This window comes from Thunnus thynnus, chromosome 9 (assembly GCF_963924715.1).
Source record: "Thunnus thynnus chromosome 9, fThuThy2.1, whole genome shotgun sequence".
NCBI classification, from domain to species: Eukaryota; Metazoa; Chordata; class Actinopteri; order Scombriformes; family Scombridae; genus Thunnus; species Thunnus thynnus.
Window position 1 is genome coordinate 19428591 of NC_089525.1, and position 19640 is coordinate 19448230.

The 19640-nt window shown below is 40.1% G+C and overlaps 2 protein-coding genes across 3 annotated transcripts in view; both read left to right on the plus strand.

Annotated features, from left to right (window-relative positions):
* Positions 1–2004: 2004 nt before the first annotated feature.
* Positions 2005–8576, plus strand: rom1b (retinal outer segment membrane protein 1b). Its single transcript, XM_067599476.1, has 5 exons — positions 2005–2806; positions 4097–4339; positions 5117–5304; positions 5918–6164; positions 7362–8576. Exons 1-5 carry the CDS (start codon positions 2657–2659, stop codon positions 7611–7613), a joined length of 1080 nt encoding a protein of 359 aa, XP_067455577.1. The 5' UTR covers positions 2005–2656; the 3' UTR covers positions 7614–8576.
* Positions 8577–9981: 1405 nt separating this feature from the next.
* ccdc88b (coiled-coil domain containing 88B) overlaps positions 9982–19640 on the plus strand; it is a 51445-nt gene continuing 41786 nt past the window's right edge. Inside the window, exons 1-3 of one of the 2 annotated variants that reach the window (XM_067599478.1) lie at positions 9982–10106; positions 11855–12003; positions 12889–12997. In XM_067599478.1, the coding sequence (XP_067455579.1) occupies positions 11873–12003; positions 12889–12997 (240 nt within the window). In that variant the 5' untranslated portion in view covers positions 9982–10106; positions 11855–11872. Of the gene's footprint in view, positions 10107–10172; positions 10611–11854; positions 12004–12888; positions 12998–19640 lie in introns of those variants that run through there. The other variant, XM_067599477.1, reaches the window with a different exon arrangement.

The window sequence follows — 19640 nt, forward strand, 5'->3', positions numbered from 1 at the left end:
ATTATTTTTTTATTTTCTTATTCTCTTTCTTCTTGTAAACCTCAAATGTCATAAGGAGTAATGATTCTTCATATAACATACAGACGTTATTGCTCATATTATTGCTCGTTATTGTTCTCAAAGCCTCAAAGGATAGGTTCACAATTTTTCAAGTCTGTCTTAAAACAATAGTCAGGTGCCCAAATGAACACTGTAATGCTCTCTGTAATCATTCCTCCTGTCCATACTGGCCATTAAAAGATCCCCTCCTATAATTAAGTTTATCTGAAGATAATATGAAGCTTCAGCAGTCTGAGTTAGTCAAATAAAGTAGCTATCTTCCAAAGTTACAGTCTTTGTAGTAAAAATCTATGTGTCTCGACGGACAGTGTTTTCCTGTTGAGCTGTGGTGGAAGTATAGTAACAAAGAGGGACTTTGGCACTAAAAAGCAACTTTGAAAGATATCTACTTGATTTGACTAATTTGGATGGCTGACGCCTCAAATTAGCTTCCAATAAACTTTAAATACATTTTTGCACAGAAGGAGGCTTGTGGACCTTTTCCCCCATCACTTACACTGTAAGAGCATTATGAAGGGATCTCTTAATGGTCAGTATGAACAGAAGGAATAATTACAGCAAGAAAAATGTGTGTTAGTCTTCATTTGGGTTCCTGACTATTGTTTTACGACAGACTTGAAAAGTTGTGATCCTATCCTGAGTATGGTGCAAAAATGAAAAGCTGGGAATCTCTGACTCATTACCAATTATCCTCTTGGATATCTGCACCAAATTTAATGGCCATATAGTCGGAAATTGTCAAGATATGTTTCTCTTATCAAAATGTCTGATGGACAGATTAACTGAAAAACGCCACCATCTCTGCCACTAGAGGGAAAACAAGTTTGCTCATTATGCCAATATGAGCAAGCTTCTCAATCTCACTATTAAATTACCTTCCCGGAAATGTTATGTGATGCTAATGCTAATGGTGTAAAAGAACCTTAGTGGACAATCTAGAGTTATGGTGTGAGAGTTTGTTTGGTTTGGTGCTTTGTTAGAGCTGGAAATGTGAGACTGGCTCCGACTTAACTATAGCTCAAACTCAAGCGGTCATAAATACTTATAATAACAGTCTAATCCTATAGATCCAGCCCCACCAAGCTCCCTCACTGCATCACATGCTTTTAATCATCCTCTACAAGCATAATTCTCCTCTCCATTGCATTACTTTCACTTTACATGAACTAGCCCCTGCCTGACTCCTCGTCAGAGTCTCAGGGATCATTTTGGGGGACAATATTTACTCCATCTCAGTCCATAAATGAATCAATGAATATCTTTGCTGCGGAAAAGGAAGTTATCTTCATATGGTTTACTCCCTTTTCAAGACATTAACCCAGAGATTCTTTGAAAAAGAAAGATGGCAATTTACAGTTGGTTGTTTTGTTAATGTAATGTCCCACCATGCATAACCAGAAAGTAAATTATCAGCTGTGTTAACTTAAAACTAATTTAGTTTGGATGCAATTGGGTTGGGGAAAGTACAGTGAGATAGTTGGATTCTGGTTGAAACGAGATAAGAGGAGACTTCATTACAGGTCAGCTGTAACATTTGCCATTGTTTGAAGTCAAACATGGGACTTCTGGAGCCTTTTCAATGTGTTTGTCCCCCTCATCTCTTTCTGCATATCTTTGCCTTATTAAACAATAAAATATTCAGTACTGCGGACTGTAAATTAGATTAACTTGCAAGGTTTCCCACATTCCCAGTCTCCATGATATTCCTGCTATTTAGCCTCAGCTATCACTCTCTATCATATTTCCTTTGTCTCTTAGGCATCCATAGTGCCCCACTCTGTGCTGATGGATGTCAGGTAAGTCCACCTGTCATAACAGTCCCTCCCAGTCTACGTGTATATCAGAACAAGTTTGCTGATCAGACACTGGCCTGCTTTCTCATTGGCCCCTGGATCTTAATAGGATCCCAGGGACTCTGTTGGGGGATTACGGCTCCAAACTCTCGACTTTGGCCACTCTCTGTGTCCTCCAGTCATGGGTACAGCGGTTTAGGGGGGCGCCGCACATGCACAGACCCAGAGGGGCGCCATCAAAAGACAAGATCACATCAAGAGGAAGAAATCGTTGGTTTCAGCTTGAAGGGGGGGCTGCGGCGGTGTGACCAATTACTTGAGGGGACAAACTATCATCTCCGGGAAAAGGAATATCTCTTTTCTTCATACATTTCATTCATCAACAATTTTCTCACATTTTTCTAAGGTTCTTTTGTATTGAACTGGATTATAAAGAATCTTTTTGGGACCAATTCAACATCCAAGTGAAAGTGTTTGGATTATCCTCTGAGATCGGCTGCGTCCTTTACCATCTAAGGGATCTACCTGCTTATCCCCTGTACCTGGAACAACTTAGATGAGCTCAACCTGTTAATAACTCACCAAACAAGTGCAAGGCCTGCATTGACCACTTTATGACTGCAGCATTATTCTGTAACAACATTGAAACCAATCCTTAAATGTTTCTTTACGTGCAGCTGGCAACCTCTGGATTGACGCTCCAATTTTGACCACTTCCTTCCTTTTGCTCTCATTTCCCCTCAGCTCTCTCCGGCGTCTCTTTTCTCTTACTTTTTGTGTTGATTGGTGCATAGTAGTGAGCCATGGTGCTGTTGAAGGTCAAGTTCACCCAGCAGAGGCGGGTGCGTGTGGCCCAGGGCCTGTGGCTGCTGTCCTGGCTGGCAGTGATGTGCGGGGCCTTCATCTTTTGTCTGGGGGTTTATCTCAAGACAGAGCTGCTCCGACGGGCCGAGGTAGAGAGGGGGAAACACACACACACACACGCAGTACATTAAGACTAGAAGGCCAAGTGGGGCTTAAGTCTAAAAACACTGACACGAATTTAGTCTAAATTACACAAACGTTGGTTTATATGCTCAGTGATTTGCCTTTGCTTAGGGTTGTTTAATGAGTCTGTCGCTTATCAGTGAATTTTATTTAAAGTTAACGCTACAGTTTAATCTACAAACACACAAAATACTAGTGTACATACAAACACAGTGACACTAAGACACATTCATACATGTACAATCATGAGGATGTTAAAAAGCTTTTGGAAAAATCTACGTTTTCTTTCCAAAATCGTCAGGAATTGAATGGGTTTTGAATTTAAGTAACGTGACCAGTAAGGTGAAGGTCATGACCCCAGCATGATTGGAATTTGTTCAAGCCAACTAGTCATCGGGCTCAATTGATCACTGATTGACTCAGATAGGTTGGAAGCCTGTCCGGTGGATGACACAGGAAAGCTGCAGGCCATGAATACATGCCTTCAGATATATATTGATCTTCAATGAGAGAACAGGTTCCATAACCTCTTCGTTGTGTTGCAAAGTGTTATTGAGTTGGTGTAGAGATAGCTTAGAGGTGTCACCGACTGAAACACAAAGTCAAAGACGCTTGCTTTGAGCTCTCAATCTGAAGATTTGAGACCAACAGAATAGTGTTTCACAGTGATTCACAAGTGGATAATCTGCTTTTATACTTGTTAGACCCACCATCTCATTCAGACAATTTGCTGAGCACTTAACTCTTTGATCAGGCCATTGACAAAACTGATTTTGCCTCATTGAGCTGAAATTATTCCTTTTCAATGAGTGAAGATTATGTGTCCAAAACTCAGTTAAACATAGCAGGCTGCACAGACAGTACAGGATAATGATATTAGACGGTAGCAGTACTGGGCTGGGCTTTTAATGGTCATTTTAAAACAACAATGGGGCAAAGGTGTTTTTACTGCTGGCAGAAATTTGAAAATTCAGCCAATTATAAACTCAGTCCATAATTGACTTTTGCTGTAACCGGGGCAATGAATTCAATTTGTCATCTTCTTGCCATAGTAGCCTTTGCATCCAGCATATCAGCAGCTAATTGAATCTCTTGGCTGCCAAGGTCATTTTTAGAATAGATAATGCTAATTGAATGCAGGATTATTACTTGCTAAAGTGGGTAGAGGAAATGACAAAGTGACCTGCAGTTGGCTGCTGCTCTTGTCCAGCTCTTATGGCAACTATTATCTTTGACTGTGATTTTTCTTTCTTGAGGTGATGGATAACACAGAGATCCACGTGGTGCCCAACATCCTGATGATGGTGGGCCTGGCCTCCATAGGCACTAACTGGGTCGCCAGTCGAGTATGTCAGGACTCCCTGGACGCAAGCCGCTTCCCACGTTGGAAGGTTCTCCTGCTGGCCTGGTATGCCACAGCCGCAGTTCTCTGTTGTATGCTCATCGCCGTCGTGGTGCTCAGCTACGCCCTGCAAGGACACCTGGAGGAGTCTCTGAAGGTGGGGTCACTTGGCTGGGTAATGATTGGCAGGAGTGACAGGAGGTCAGGGTGCAGAGAAGGTGTCAGTATCTGTCCCAAAAAAAACACTGAACCTGCTCACCATAAACTGCTTTAGCTGAAAGAGTCAGACAGCCGTCTAAAATGTGATGGCAGAGTTTAAAGGTTTAGGATGGAAAAAGGTTCTATTAATTAAAAAACACACTTTTACCTACTTATCCTCAGCTATGCATGAATTTAAAGTAAACAAATGCTTGTGCAGGAGAAGTAGGAAGCTAGGAGTGTATACAAAGACCTCTCCTAAAAACTTAAGACAAGTTAACCATAATTACATTAAATAAAAATAATTTTAATACACATTTAGAAATGAGTATGTATAAAAAAAGGAAAAGAGGTTGAAACTGAATCTAAGAAACATAATTACAGTAAACTCCTGGACGAGAGAAAGATGGAAAAAAAATGCACTACAGCCAGTCATTGCAAATGAATTTCTGGACATATTTAACCAACAATAAAGTGAAGGATTACAATTCGTTTAAATGTGCTGAAACCAGTAATGCACTCGAAATAAAGAGTTCTTTTAGTGCTCATATTTGTTGTATATCGATTCATTTACAATGCAGAAGAATTTAACCAACAAACCAGGCAACAATGAATAAAAATAGGCTTTGAATTTAACTGACAATCTCTGTAATATGGAAACAGCTAGAAACTGCATTCTTGAAGACGCCTGCCCTCCCTCCCTCTCTTTCTTTCTTTTTCCTGTCCTCGCTCTCAGGTGGGCCTGAGGAATGGTATTCGTTTCTACAAGGACACAGACGTGCCGGGCCGTTGTTTTCAGAAAGAGACTATCGATCGTCTGCAGATGGAGTTTCGCTGTTGTGGAAACAACAACTTCAGGGATTGGTTTGAGGTTCAGTGGGTCAGCAACAGATATCTGGACTTCACTTCCAAGGATGTCAAAGAGTGAGTGAATATCAATACAGTGATGTGCAAATTATGAGCTGCAGGGAGGTGACATGATGAATTAGAAAGAGAGGAGAAACTGAGTCAACAGGACTGATGAGGGAAGAGTACAAGCCAGAGAGGAGAGGGGGAAAGAGATGAGGTGGAGGTCTAGATGACAGATAAGTAGACTTCACATCCAAAAAGGTCAAACAATATGTTATGGAGGAAGGATTGAGGGATGCTGGAAGAAAAAGAATGATGCTAGAGTGGAGGAGGAGACTTATTTGAAGTATATTAAAAATAGATCTGGCCTTTACTTTCGAAGGGAGTGAGAGAAATGGATGGAAAGGTTGTCCGTGAAGCAAACAGAGACGAGTTGGTCGAAGATGAAATAAGTGAAAAGGAAGGAGTAAACAGAAAGGTTATGACATGATGACACCTGTGAAGAGGCACTGCTCAAGGCCTTTTCTCTACTTTTACCTCCCAGAGGATTACTATAAACGAAAGAGCTTTCACCTTTTATTCCTTCCTTCCTTCTTTTGGCTCTCACTCTTCCCCCATTTCAACCTCTTATCAATCTGTTTCCATCAACTTTCTTCTTCTTTCTGTCCCTCCCTAATTTCTCCTCCAGTCGTATCCGGAGTAACGTGGACGGGCGTTTCCTGTTGGATGGCGTTCCCTTTAGCTGCTGTAATCCCGCCTCTCCACGCCCCTGCCTGCAGTACCACCTGACAGACAATGCTTTCCACTACAACTATGAGTTCCAGTCAGAGGAACTCAACCTGTACAGCCGTGGCTGCAGGCAGGCTCTGGTCGACTACTACATGAGCTTGATGAATTCAACTGGTCCAGGTGTGCTGTCAGTCATCTTAATACAGGTGGGTGACATGACAGCCTAAATAACTCTCTAGAGGAAATAATTTATCAAAGTTTTCACTGACCATTTAATTACTCTGAGCTATTTTCTTCACCAGGCACATTTGTTGAGAAATTACCCCCACGCAGACTAAAAAAAGAGAAAAGAATATTGAATAATAGTCCTGATTGATACATAGACTGCCATGACAACTGAAAAAAAGAAAACATCACTGAGACGCATTGATTTCTCTCTTTTAATCAAACATTCATATTCACTCCTTTGCTGGATCACAGTATCGATGGCACATTCTCTTTGAATAACAAACAAGCGAGACCAGAGGCTGGAACAGGACGCTCACACACATGTTTAACAGAGCATCGTTACACATGGCCTGCAGCTACTCAAACAATCAATTTTTTTAATGCAGCAGCTCAGTATGGTGTTTTTTTTCTAGTACATACAATATGACAGGGACAGATGGATGCCATGTGAGGAGCTACCAAGGCCTCAAGCTGAGCTGTGAAATAAAGTCTGATTTTCAACCAAAAGTCTTGCTTTGAATCGTGTTGCCTGAGATGAAACAGAAACAGGAAAGAAGCATAAGATCAATCTCAAAATGTCTGCATCACAACTGGTAGCTATACTGCAGGTGTTGATTTTTATGGACTGCAGCAGTGTTTACAATTTGGGGATGCAAACCCCATTTTTTTTCAAGAATCACTAGATAAAAGTGTGCATGTTTTAAATATTGACTTTCCATCCCATTCTCATGCTTGAAATCCATCAGTGAAACATAATAATTTGTAATAATGTTGATTTTTTCCAAAGTGATTTGGTATCACAACTGAATCAGAATCAGCAAAACTTTTATTACCATTGTCTGTCGCAAGATAATGAAAATTTATCTTTGACATGGCTCACACACATTGAATAAAAGCATAAATATAGCAAAAAACAAATGTATAGCTTGGAAAAAAAACTGTATATACACATAGAGTTATAGAGTAGCCTATGGCTGTATGCCACAGTTCACATCTCTGATATAACACGATGGATTGATTCTAAAAAGGTGACTCTTCTCTTCAGGGTACTGTTGTACATCAGTTTTTTCGAGGCTAACAAGATTTCAGCATCTCATTTGGTGACACACAGTGCAGGCTGACACTGAATTTTAGACCCAGTTTTCACAGAATCCTTATTGTGTCTTTCTGTCCAGATGTCGGTGCTCGTGAGCCTGCGGTACCTGCAGACAGCTGTGGAAGGAGCCATGGCTCTGGAGGACCCAGAGGGCGAAAGTGAGGGTTATCTCATGGAGAAGGGCATGAAGGAAACCTTTGAGGAAGTCAAAGTCAACGTCCTCACCATGCTTAAGTTTGGGCAGGTTGACCCCGGCGCCGAAGGGTCCTCTGAGGATGCAGATGCAGAGAAGTCCGACGAGAAGGCTGCCACCCCTACTCCTGCCAGCTAGAGAGGAAAATGATTAAATATGATCTGAGGAAGAAGGGATACGGGGGGGGGGGGTTGTGTCTGAGGTTTCTTGGTTGTGTGAGTTGGCTGGTGGCTGGTAGAACACCTGTTGGTTTTGACACGTTAGGCTTGATTAACGCTCCACCGATGCAGCAGCCGCAGCTCCCTCGCAGATGGCCCAAACGAGGCAACACATAGGGAATCTTATCAGGCCCTGCACAGACACCAAAACAAACATCTCCTCTGTGCAGGGCCTCATGAATGTGTGTCCATCAGAGAATCTGTTCAGGAGATGTGTAGTACTTTTTGTTGTAATAGAGGAGAATACATTCAGTTTAAATGGGAGTAGCGTGCACACACAGACACATATTTAACTCGTTTTGACAATTTGACTCAAATTTGGCAAAGTGACAATCACATGATGCTAAAGTTCATCCCATTTGCACTGTATTTTTTCGTCTCACAGCTATAGAGTTTGCACTAAACTGCGATGAAATGCTTAGGAACCTGTTAAAATGGCAACGCACATGAATTATATAACCTATTAAAGGTAGAAGTTTTTAACTGCTTTGTAGTGTCTGCTTCCTTTTGTACACAGAGGTAAATTAACTGCCAGTGGGTTATCTGAGTTCAGCAAGGAGAGTTGGATTAAGTGTGTGTGTGTTTGCGTGCGTGTATATGTGTGTGCGGTGCCCTATATGAAGCTGTCATCTTGTCTATTCTGGCAGCTCTGAAACAATCTGATAATCCTGGTGTAGTTAATCCCAGAACTGCTGCAGCAGCAGTATCAGCGCACACTGACAGCACACAGGAACACACTCTGTCATATAGTGACAGACACAGCACACTAATACACCGCGTTGGAAAGTATTTTATAAAGCAAAACAGTGTTTAAATGCTCCTTATTTGCAAAGAATATATCCAATGTGTGCTCCTTCTTGAATAAAACCCTATCACAGAATAAGGCCACTGAATGTTTTCTTTTATTCATAACGAACAGATAAACCTGCTTTCAGTGGTTGCAGAAAGACATGTTCTTTAATTATAAAACATGAGTGACAGAAACTGATAAAGGAGTGAGGTTTAATTTTTGGTTTCAGTCTTAGTCACATCCTTCAGAAATATTACCTGTAGTAATCCAGTAATTATTTTACAGTAACACAATGGGAGATAGAAAGTGTTTTTTGGTGAATAATACTATATTTCTTAAATAGTTCCAACAAAAATAGTGACAACATTGATCAGAGATATTAATAGAAAAACAACTTAGGGCATACACCAACTTGTGATGCACCTGGACACATCATCAGTGATGTTACCTGGGGTCATTGGGTGTTTTGGGTCTTTGGGTCATTGGGTGTTTCAGGTTTTTCAACAGTCAGATACCCTCACCCTGGCGACCAAGCTGGGGTTGATCAAGCTTCGGCTTATGTACAGGTGGCACTTGTTTTTTAATAGAAAAACAAACAAACAAATTTTGCAAGCAATTTTTCATAGTCAGTTCTAAAACATTTCCCATTATTTAAATAGAAATAGGTATCTTTCAACATTACAGGCTTTTTAGTGCCAAAGTTCCTCTTTTTGTTACTATACTTCCACCGCAGCTCAACAGGGAAACACAAAGGGGGAATTTGATGCTGAAAAAGACTGTAAATGTGTCAGATATCCACTTGATATAACTAACTCAGACTGCTGAAGCCATGTATAAGCTTCAGATCAACTTTTAAATGCATTTTAGCACAAAATGACCGTGGATTTTGGCCCCCATCACTTACACTAAAAGCACATTGAAGGGGATCTTTTAATAGCCAGTATGAACAGGAGGAATGATTACAGTGAGGAAAACCTCTTTCAGTGTTCATATGGGCACCTGACTGTTGTTTTAACACAAAAATCTATCCTTTAAGTGAGAAGGGACACCTATTGTGGATCATTTGTGTTCAAAATGGGTACATAGCATTGTTCACATATAAATTAATAATAATATTCATCCAATCTGTGTAGACATTCAGATAAAAGAGGTTTATATAGCAACTACGAACCTATCCAAGCTAGAATGAGTCTATAAAATGACAAATACTCGCTGCAGATGCAGAGATAACACATTATAGGTAAAAATAGTGTTCCTTGTATAGAAAGTGCAGCGTCTAAGTGAAAGCAGTGCTGCCTGGTTGTTACGGAAATAATGATGTAATGAGTATTTTTTTAACGAGCAAATAGGAGCTTCTGTCTCACACCACCAGAGGACGCCGTTACACAGTAAGTTTTGTCGAAGCAACACCGTCAATAATTCTGTCAATTTACAGGCAACAACTTGAGTCAAAACCTTCCTGATTTTCACGGTACACCAATGAGTTTTCACAAGATTTTACACCTTCAGCGCCACCTGAATGTGTCAACATCAACATCTGTTTAGGATTAGGTGTTTTTTTTTAAGACAAACATATATTTCCATATTTTACATGCAGATGACATCCATTTAAAGTAGCCGGCAGTGAGTATAGATACGTGTTAGGCCTTTAGTCGTTTGTTAACATCGTATATGAGGAAGTGAGACAGTATTTTCAGCCTTCAAAGTCTCCCTGCATACCAAACACAATGCATGTTATTATATATTTTAGGCAACATAATATCTGGAGAGATGTCTGTGTATGTTAGTCTACTGATTGAAGGGCGTATAAAGAGGGAGGCTTAAAAAACGCAACATGTGCGTTTTTGAAAATTCCGGTGTGGTTTTGCAATGAAACCAAAGCAAACTGACACACAGTCAGAGAGGAAGAGACAGCGAGGTGGAGGGAGGGGAAGGGCCGCATAAGTGTCAAACTACTTCACTTGAAGCAAGATGTTTTCCTCTCTTGGATTTATTATATACGTATCGTTGCTGATATTTGTTAATTAGTCGTCTGCTCTAGTGTTTCACAGCTCTTGTGGCACAACAATGGACTCTAACATTATGGAGATAATAGAGGAATTCATGGAAAGTGCGTTGGCGCAATGGGTACGTCATTTATCATTTATCACTTTCAGTTAGAGAAAAGGTCATCATTTCTAGAGGCAGAGAGAGGAGAATAAAACTGGAGGATTGTGGAGAAATCAGTTAGCTGTCCTCACTTCAGATGCAGTGAAGTCTACATTATTTCCAGTCACAGACACTTATATATCTCTTACAACAGACTATTTTCCAGTTCCATTCACCCAAATAAATGTAAAAGTATGGCTTTGATAACTATTGAAACACACAAAAAGCCTAGATACTGTCTTCTTGCTATTGTGTATAGCCAAACAAACACCCTACTTCTCCTTTTAGCAGCTTCCTTCGTCTCCTTAATGACCAGCTTTCTTTCTCTCTTAGCCCTCACACTTCCGTGTCCTTGGGCTCTTCTGATTTGAAAATAATATAAAGTTATCTCCTGTGTATTCAAGGAAATGCAGTCTCCTTTAAAGTCGGCGGAGGATGTGTATAGCGTTTGTAACAGACTGAATTTCCAGCTGGGTTTTCCACATGGGAGACCAATCAGCCCGGGGGGATTTTTTCCTCTTCTGGTCAATGAACAGAATTTATGATATAATGTGAAACTGTACTGAACCTTGTGGGGATATTCTCTGTAATGTTTCCCCCTTCCAAAGAAGGGTCAGAGGTCAGGTTTAACAGAGTGTGCCCGCAGCTGGCAGAGGTTTAGCATCTCGTTCAAGGGCAGTTATGCACTGACACGAGAGGTTTCACCCCGCTTCTCATATGTTGAAGGACATCCTCTTTATCTGCTCCGCCACCCTATTTACCCTGTCGCACAGGGTCCTGAGCTCCTCTGCCGCACCTTATCAGCTGAACCAACTCGAGCTTGTTACTCTGTTTACCAACAGTGCAGCTTTTAGAAGGTGCAGGTGGGGAATAAACCTCATTATATTGCAGTTTGCATTGGCACAGCTCTTCTTAGCAGAGAGAGAGACCTTGGCTGCGGTCCTGCTTGGCTGCCTGTCCCTGTGAAGTGCTTCCCAGTGTGAGCGCACAGATTCCACCTGTCCAGACAGGTGCACCGACTCAAGTGGCTTCCTTTGTAAAAATGCTTTCCCCTCTCCATCTCCCTCCTTGTCTCTCTCTGTGCCTATTTTTTGCTCCGGCCTCTGTCTTCCTTGTCTTTCTCCACCTCTTGGCTGGTACACACTCAATGCTTTTCTCCACACACACACACACACATACACACACCACACACACACAACATAATCCCTCTTTGGCTCTCACAGGTTCAGCTGTTTGAGAAGATGGTGGAAAGGGAGGATGGAGTCCCGCTCTACAGCCAGTACATGGAAGTAAACTCAATTTCGCAGAGTGTTCAGGACCGTTATCTGAGGCTGACCAACGGGATTTTCCTCAATGAGGTCATGAGGGTCATGTAAGATTGATTAAGATTTTCTTGCTTCATTGCCCTGCAACCTTGCTCAGGCTGCAATAAAAGTGACCACAGAGAAGAGAAAATAAGAGCTAATTCCATGAGCATGTGAGGTCCTTTCCCAGTCAATCTGTAATGTTAGAAGCCCATTTAAATCTAAAATTAAAAGCAGTCTAAAGTGCTCATTTTCAGTCAGCTATGTAAGAAAATTAATGCAAAAAAACCCCCTAAATTGAGTGTAACCTTGCATTTAGTTCTACAAATTGGCAATAGCTTTTACTAATATGTAAAAAAGGGTGAAAATTGGCCAGCAACTCATTGTCCAATTAAAATCCAAGGCACACGTCTGAGTGAAAACTATTAAAACGCATTAAAATAAGTAAGTAGGACTTTGCTTTTCTTTTCCTTTCTTCCATACATTTGATGTAACATTTATCACATTCCCTTTCATAACCTCACATTGTTCTGCAGCTAGTGTGAAAGGATGGTATAAATGTATGACCCATTCATATTTAGCACAAATTGCCAGTGAATCATGAAATGGGGTTCTGCATACGTGCCACCCTGTTAGTCATCTCTGCTGAATTCCTTATCTCCATGTTCAAATTTCAGCAGCATAAACCCATTTCCCTCTCAACAGGCAAGACAAGATCTTAGTCAGTGTTTGCCGAACAGCTGATTAATTTGGCCTGACCTAAGCCCCGTTATTTCAACAAATAATTGCATGTGGATTCTCACCGCCTGCTTCTCAGGCTCATTAAAATTTTATTCACTCTCTGCTTAAATGCACTGTTGCATAAGAATTTCTCATCTGGAGAGACGTGGTGCTGGGCTGTTTGATCAAGCTGCAGTAAATACACCGCTGTGTCTTTTCTGTGTTCGTCCCAGAGACCCCAACCCCAAGGTGGAACGGCTGTATGACAGCGCGAGAGATGACCACCTGCTGAGAGTCCAGAACTTTTCTATTTTAAATCGACACCTGAGAGCCTTCTACCAGGTAGGGGAGGGTTATGGGGGGGGGGGGGGGGGGGGGGGTTAGATCAAGATGTTAGATTAGATCATCAGGAGAGAGATTAGGAGTGACAGACTGAGAGTCAATAAAGCATGCACAGGTTTTAAATACTGAGATAGACTTTATAAGAGTTTGTTTTTGATCACAATGGAAGTAACTGTATTTCATAAGTCATGTGGAAGTGCCATGCGTTGTACTTCCACATTTTTTAAATCACATCTAGTACAGATGACTAATTTTGCATGACTAGATATTCACAAACAAGCCAAATAGTAGGTAAACAAAAGCAAACTCCACACGCTTTATCTCATGGTCTTACAGCTGAAAGCTCAGCTGTTAAGTGTTTGTCAAACTATCTCCAAGGTCAAGAATGACTTTTCACTCTCAGCCACATAGCATTGAAACTGTCAGAGTGCTGCAAAGAGATTAGTAATCTGGTTTTATGGCTGCATTCATCTGTATTTTTATATTAACAATGGATCAAACTCTGTAAAGTGAAAAGGGTTGCTCTGAGTGGCAAACCTACAGAAAATCATCACTCAGTTCTGCAGTTCCTCTCTGCTTAGTTTTATTGTCTTTTGGCACATTGTTTTGGTTTTATGGCCCACAACTTCACTGTTTTGGTTCACTCTCAACACTCTCATCCTCCTATTTCCAGCAGCAGAGAAAAACTAAACCTTGTACTGTTCCAGCACCAAATGGCAGACAGGCAAAGCTAGCAGCTAACTGGCTAATTGGTGAATGTAGTGAAGCCTTTAGCTGCTAAAGAGTCAGATATTTCTCTAAGATGTTGATGGAGGCCAAACTGGAGCTAAAAGGAGAGCAGACATTGGACTTGTATTCATCTGCTTGCCAGAAAAACAACTCCAAAATGCCAGTGTTGCTCTGTGTCTGCTGGATGTGTAAAAAGGCAACGTTTTTGCTGACATATTCACCATATTATCTTTATAAGGTGATAACATGTCAATGTTGTAATTACAGCTTGTTCCACTGCCCCCAAGTGGCCAAAAAAATCAATCAATGCTGCTAAGAAAGCTGTGCATTGTACCTCTCGATTTTAAATCACACCTAGTACAGTTTACTACTTTACCATACGTACTTGATCAAAAACTACACAAATATCAACTCATTTGTAATTGTCAGTGTGCTGCAGATCTTTGAATTTTTTGCAAAGTTATTCTTTGAATTTATTGTTTCTCTCAGCCTTTATGAAGCTTATGAAATAGCATAAAAAGTTGCCATCTAACAGCATTTGTACCACTTTCATGTCTGTGTTTTAAATATAAAGCCACAGCTAACAGTCAATTAGCTGAGCTTAGCATGAAGACTGAAAACAGGGGAAACAGCTAGCTTGTCTCTGTCTTAAGTTAACAAAACCCACCTTAGTTGACACATTATATCTTGTTTGTTTAATAGGTACAAACCTGAAATATAAAAATGACTTTCTGAATCATGGAAGTCAAATAGCCTCGTCTCACACATACCCTACATAATATGTAACCATATTTCCTGAAACGTCAAACTATGTCTTTTGTGGTAGTTTTATCTTTATATAAATATTACCTCAACAAAGTGTAAGTGGATATTTTGATATGCTTTAAAGCTCTGTGGCATTATCTTAGCAGTAAAGCAAGTCAGTAGACAGACAGGTGATGTTGAGGTAAGTCCGTGACACACTAATGAGCCAGGCCACAATCATTTGGAGATGGTCAGTAGATTGAGCTTCATCTGATGCACTTTAGAAAAATGTCTTGTGTAGAACTGTTCACTTGCACAAACACTTCTGGTCAAAAAGTTCCCCAAAATACCATTGTAATGGCTTTTTTGTGGATGGGCTGAAATGACCCCCAATTCATTATAAATAGAAAAGCCTTGTAAATCACTGAAATTTTTTAAAAAAATAACTCAGGGCCACAACAAATGGCGAGGGAGAGAGAGGGGGGGGGGGGGTGATGGTGGAGGGCTGGCGAAGCAGTTGTCTAAGGTAGCAAAAAAATGGAAGACAAGATGGAGGAGTGAAGCAAAGCTCAACTTACAGCCTTGAATATTCCTCCTAAGGATACTGTAAAAAGTTTCAAGTGCACACAGGGGGTGGCGGAGCATTTGCACAAAAGAGAAGATGAAACACAGAAAATTTCCATCCTCAGTAGACGTGTCCCGGCTTATTATCAGGCAAATGGGGTGAGAAAAATGGAGGAGTGGCGAGCTGAATATTTCAGCTGCAGCTGTGGTTAGGAGGTTGAGGAAAGAAAGAGAATAACTCTCTATCAAATAGCTCTCAGCATCATGCATTTCATAATATGCATTGTAGGTGGCATTTGAGGAAATGACACAATTCTTTCCCCTAAGGATGATTCAAAGGCCTCCGTTCGCAGGAGAGAAAGCCCCTCCGAGTACTAGTCAGGTGGATTGAACAAGCACCGCTTAGTTTGTCACACAACATAAGAACAGGAGTCTACAAGGCCTCACTTCCTAATTTTCAGTGAATCACTAATGTCCCTTGAAAGCTCAGAGCAGCACAAAACACTGGCGATAATTGGGAAGCTCAGATCAGGTCGGCATTACACGAGAATTTTACCAGGTGCTCTCAGAATAGGCTCCACTGTTGCTGTGGGCGTTAACTTCCACATTGGTCTCAGTTTTACTTCACTGTCTGTTTTCTGACAACGCTGTGTTGCTATGTATGTGTTTATGTGTGTGTGTGTGTGTGTGTGGGGAGTGGGGGGGGTGTGTGTGTGTGTGTGTGTGTGTGTGTGTGTGTGTGTGTGTGTGTGTGTGTGTGTAATACAATGACAGCAGTGTGCAGCAGCTCGGCAAGGCTCAATATTCTCTACTGTGACCTCAGCTTCTCTAATACCGCTACGGTGTTATTTATGTACACGTACAAGCATGAAGGCAGAGAACACGATACAGTATTTACTCTATTTACTCTATTACTCCATTGTGTTGTATTCTACTGTATTCTATTCTGACTATTTGTCCAAATCTAATCTGTTTGTCCTGTTTGTTTGTTTCATTTCCATTCTATTATTTTTTTTTAGTTTTTTTATAGTTTTATTCTATTGTATTCTTTTGTTTTCTATTCTAATCTATTCTGCTCGGTTCTATTGTATTATTTCCTATTCTGTTCTATTCTATTCTGTTCTATTCTACTCTATTATCTTGTGTTCTATTCTATTGTATTTAATTTGTGTGCTATTCTATTCTATTCTGTTCTATTCTACTCTATTATCTTGTGTTCTATTCTATTGTATTTAATTTGTGTGCTATTCTATTCTATTCTATTCTATTCTATTCTATTCTATTCTATTCTATTCTTTTCTATTCTACTCTATTCTACTCTATTCTATTCTATTCTATTCTATTTAATTTATGTACTATTCTATTCTATTCTATTCTATTCTATTCTATTCTATTCTATTCTGGTATTCTGCTCTAGTATATTCTATTTGTTCTATTCTATTGTCTTTCATTTGTTCTATTCTATTCTATTTTGTTCTGCTCTGTTATATTATTTTCTGTCTATTTTCTGTCATGTGTTATATTCTATTCTATTTGTTCTATTGCATTCTATCTAAAAAGCCTTTAATTCCTCCTGAATGGAGACACTCAGTGTTCGGCCGTGTTAACAGGATTTTAAATGTTAATTATTGATCCAACATGTTAACTTATTTATTGACTTGACAAAGATCTCGGTTTTCAGTAAACTGAAATATTTTTAAGGCTGTTGAGGATCCAATAAATAACGTTTCAATTAACTTCAAACAAACTGCAGATGGAATCTGGTTTGCACAAGTTCCTAAATCCTAAAGGCAAAAAACCAGTAAAGATAAAGTAAGAAGCGAAACGGCCCACAGACGTGTTGGAAATCATTAAGGGAACTTGAATGTGGAACATGAAAAACAATCCAAACAACATAAAGAGGAATTATTTGGAAAAGATAATGTTGCAGATGGATTTTAATTCTCTTTACGACTGCAGCAGCTTGATGGCAAAGTTTGTTCCAAATTCAAGACTATAGAAGAGTAGATCATTTTCAGAGGCAGAGTCACAGAGGGATAAAGACTAATTCCTTCTCTTTTACTATAGTTCCACCAGAAAAATGTTGTACGTCCTCTAGAAATTAACATCAAGAGAAACCTGGAAGCCTGACAATCTTAACACAGCAGGTGTTACCCAAGTTGTTAATCTCTTACTTAAGCAGGGTGTGTAACTGCACTGAATGATGATGTATAAAATATAGTGCAGGAGGGATTTGGTTGAATGTATGTATTTTGGCCGTATCATGCTGCAGAGGGAATTGTTCATGAGAGGACATTTGCATGCCAACAACAACAAGTAGCTTGTATATAATTTTCAGTCTGGCTAATCTGCAGAAGTCTTGTTTGGCATCATGAACCACGAGGCTGCACGATGACCAACACAGAGCTGCAGTGGCTGGTATCCCACATGCCCTGAAGGAGCAGAAACTTCAGGTTGGCTGCACATGCCTCTGATGCCAAACCCGCACACAATGGAGCCGCTGAAGGGAGTGCTTGCCTCTTGGTACATTTCCCCTCTCAGTTTATAAATTACAGTACACAACAGAGAGAGAGAGAGAGAGAGAGAGAGAGAGAGAGAGAGAGAGAGATGTAATTGTGACTTGCTTCTGTACTCTGGTGATTTTTGCATCGATGGACCGCAGGAGAATGTGAACAGGCTTTCAGAGCAGTTGGGATAGGAGCTCGCCAAAGTCAATGTGTGGCTCTTTGACAAAAAAAACATTTTTAATTAACAGGGAAATGCTTCTCTCCATCTCAGAGTTTAAGACCAACTACAGTAAATAAAGTAATAAAGTAGCGGGCAGATGACTTTGCTGAAATTCTTTTAACAAAGTCATCTGCCCGCTACACTGGTATCGCACTAGATGGCAACGTAGGAGGATCAAAGTACTGCAGGTCCACATGACATATACTTCTTCTTGCTGCCAGAAAAGCCAGGTTTCTGGAAAGGGAATGTCTGAGCCGTTTGCCATTCAGCTTGATTCAGCGTCATTTAGAGTCTGTCAGGAGGTTTGTCCAAGACATCAAGGCAGAAACTACAACTTCACTGAAACAAGCTGACCACAGTGTTGGTGGACTTTCTACTAGTCCTGAATGCCCATGTTTACTCTTTGACGCATTATAAATCCCTCCCATTGCAGGACCAAAGAAGAAATATCCAGATTTGAATTACATTACCTGCCGTAAATGATACAGGACCAATTTACTCACTGTGGTCCACAGTATAGTAAAATTCATCATAAGCTCTAGTAAAGCAGGTCTATTACTGAGAAGGTTTATATGCACAGTATGTCTGACACATTATGTGGCTGAGATTAAGCTGCTTTAATAAAAGTGAGTAAATAGCAGCCCGTGTTTGATTTTTGAGGTCAATATCAATATAAATAGTTGAAAGTTTAAAAAAAATCTGATGATGATATTGTTGGTTCCCGGTGAAAATCATGTATGATCTCCATATTTGGTGATTTTAAATATGAAGTGTTCCCGTATGGGTTGAGGAAGCCCTCTGACTACTATCCTACTTCTCAAACTAAATAAACAATTAAAAACCCATTTCATTATTGGTTAAATTGTCACCAAGCTGAAAACTGCTGTTTTTCTTAGCTCATCAAAAGTTAATGTTTTAGAGAAACGTGTTTTTCAAAGAATAGCAACAATATATTAGCTGATATTTGTTTAAACTTTTTTGGGAATGTTTGCGTTTCTTTGATAGTGACAAGTGAAAAGTCTGCTTACAGGTCTTGGGGAGTATTACTGCATACGTGAAAAATGTTTTATAAAGCCTTTTGTTGTTCTAGAGCGAGATGGGCAAAGTCTGATAGATTTTAACAGTGGTTAGTGTGTAAGACTTCAAGTTTAGAAATGAAAAACATCTGGGGATGTGGAGCCTGCTCCTTATCTCTGCTTAAAGCTAGCAACAATATTAGCCTCTACTAGCATAACACATCTGAATCCGTACAGCAGAGTGACTCTTGTCATGTTGCATTGTGGGCACCAGGCTGACAAGTAAGAAGAATGCATGAAATAAAGAAGACAATATCTCTTGTTCTGCTGCATCGATTTTGATCTTTTAACTGTCCATCATGAGTCTGACAGTAGAATAAGAGTGCAGTAGTGTATCTGTGGAGTACTCTTAGCCACCAGGACAACCCTTAAACAAACATTTTTGATAAAGATTACTTACGTTTGGTTACTAAATAATTATGAGCAAGATATTTACTGAGCAGGATATTTTACAGTGCTCTCTGGTGGAAAAACTATGCAATGACGACACTGTTTCTAAACTACTGCAAACATCTTTGGCATTTCTGTACTGCTATTTCTTGTAACTTATTGCTGATATATCTGTGATGATGACCAATAATATGGCCATGCCAATGTACTGTCAAGCAGTGGAAATCTTTGATTAGTAAATAGTAATGGGTTCTTTTGTGTTTGACATCAAATATGATGTTTTGTGACTCTGTACTTTGTTACTGTGCCATGTCTGTCGTGGCTTTCACTGCCTGCTGCCCCACATAACCCATATTTTCTATCCACAAGGGCATCTACAGAAGCAATGCAGATATATTGTTAAAACATTGGTA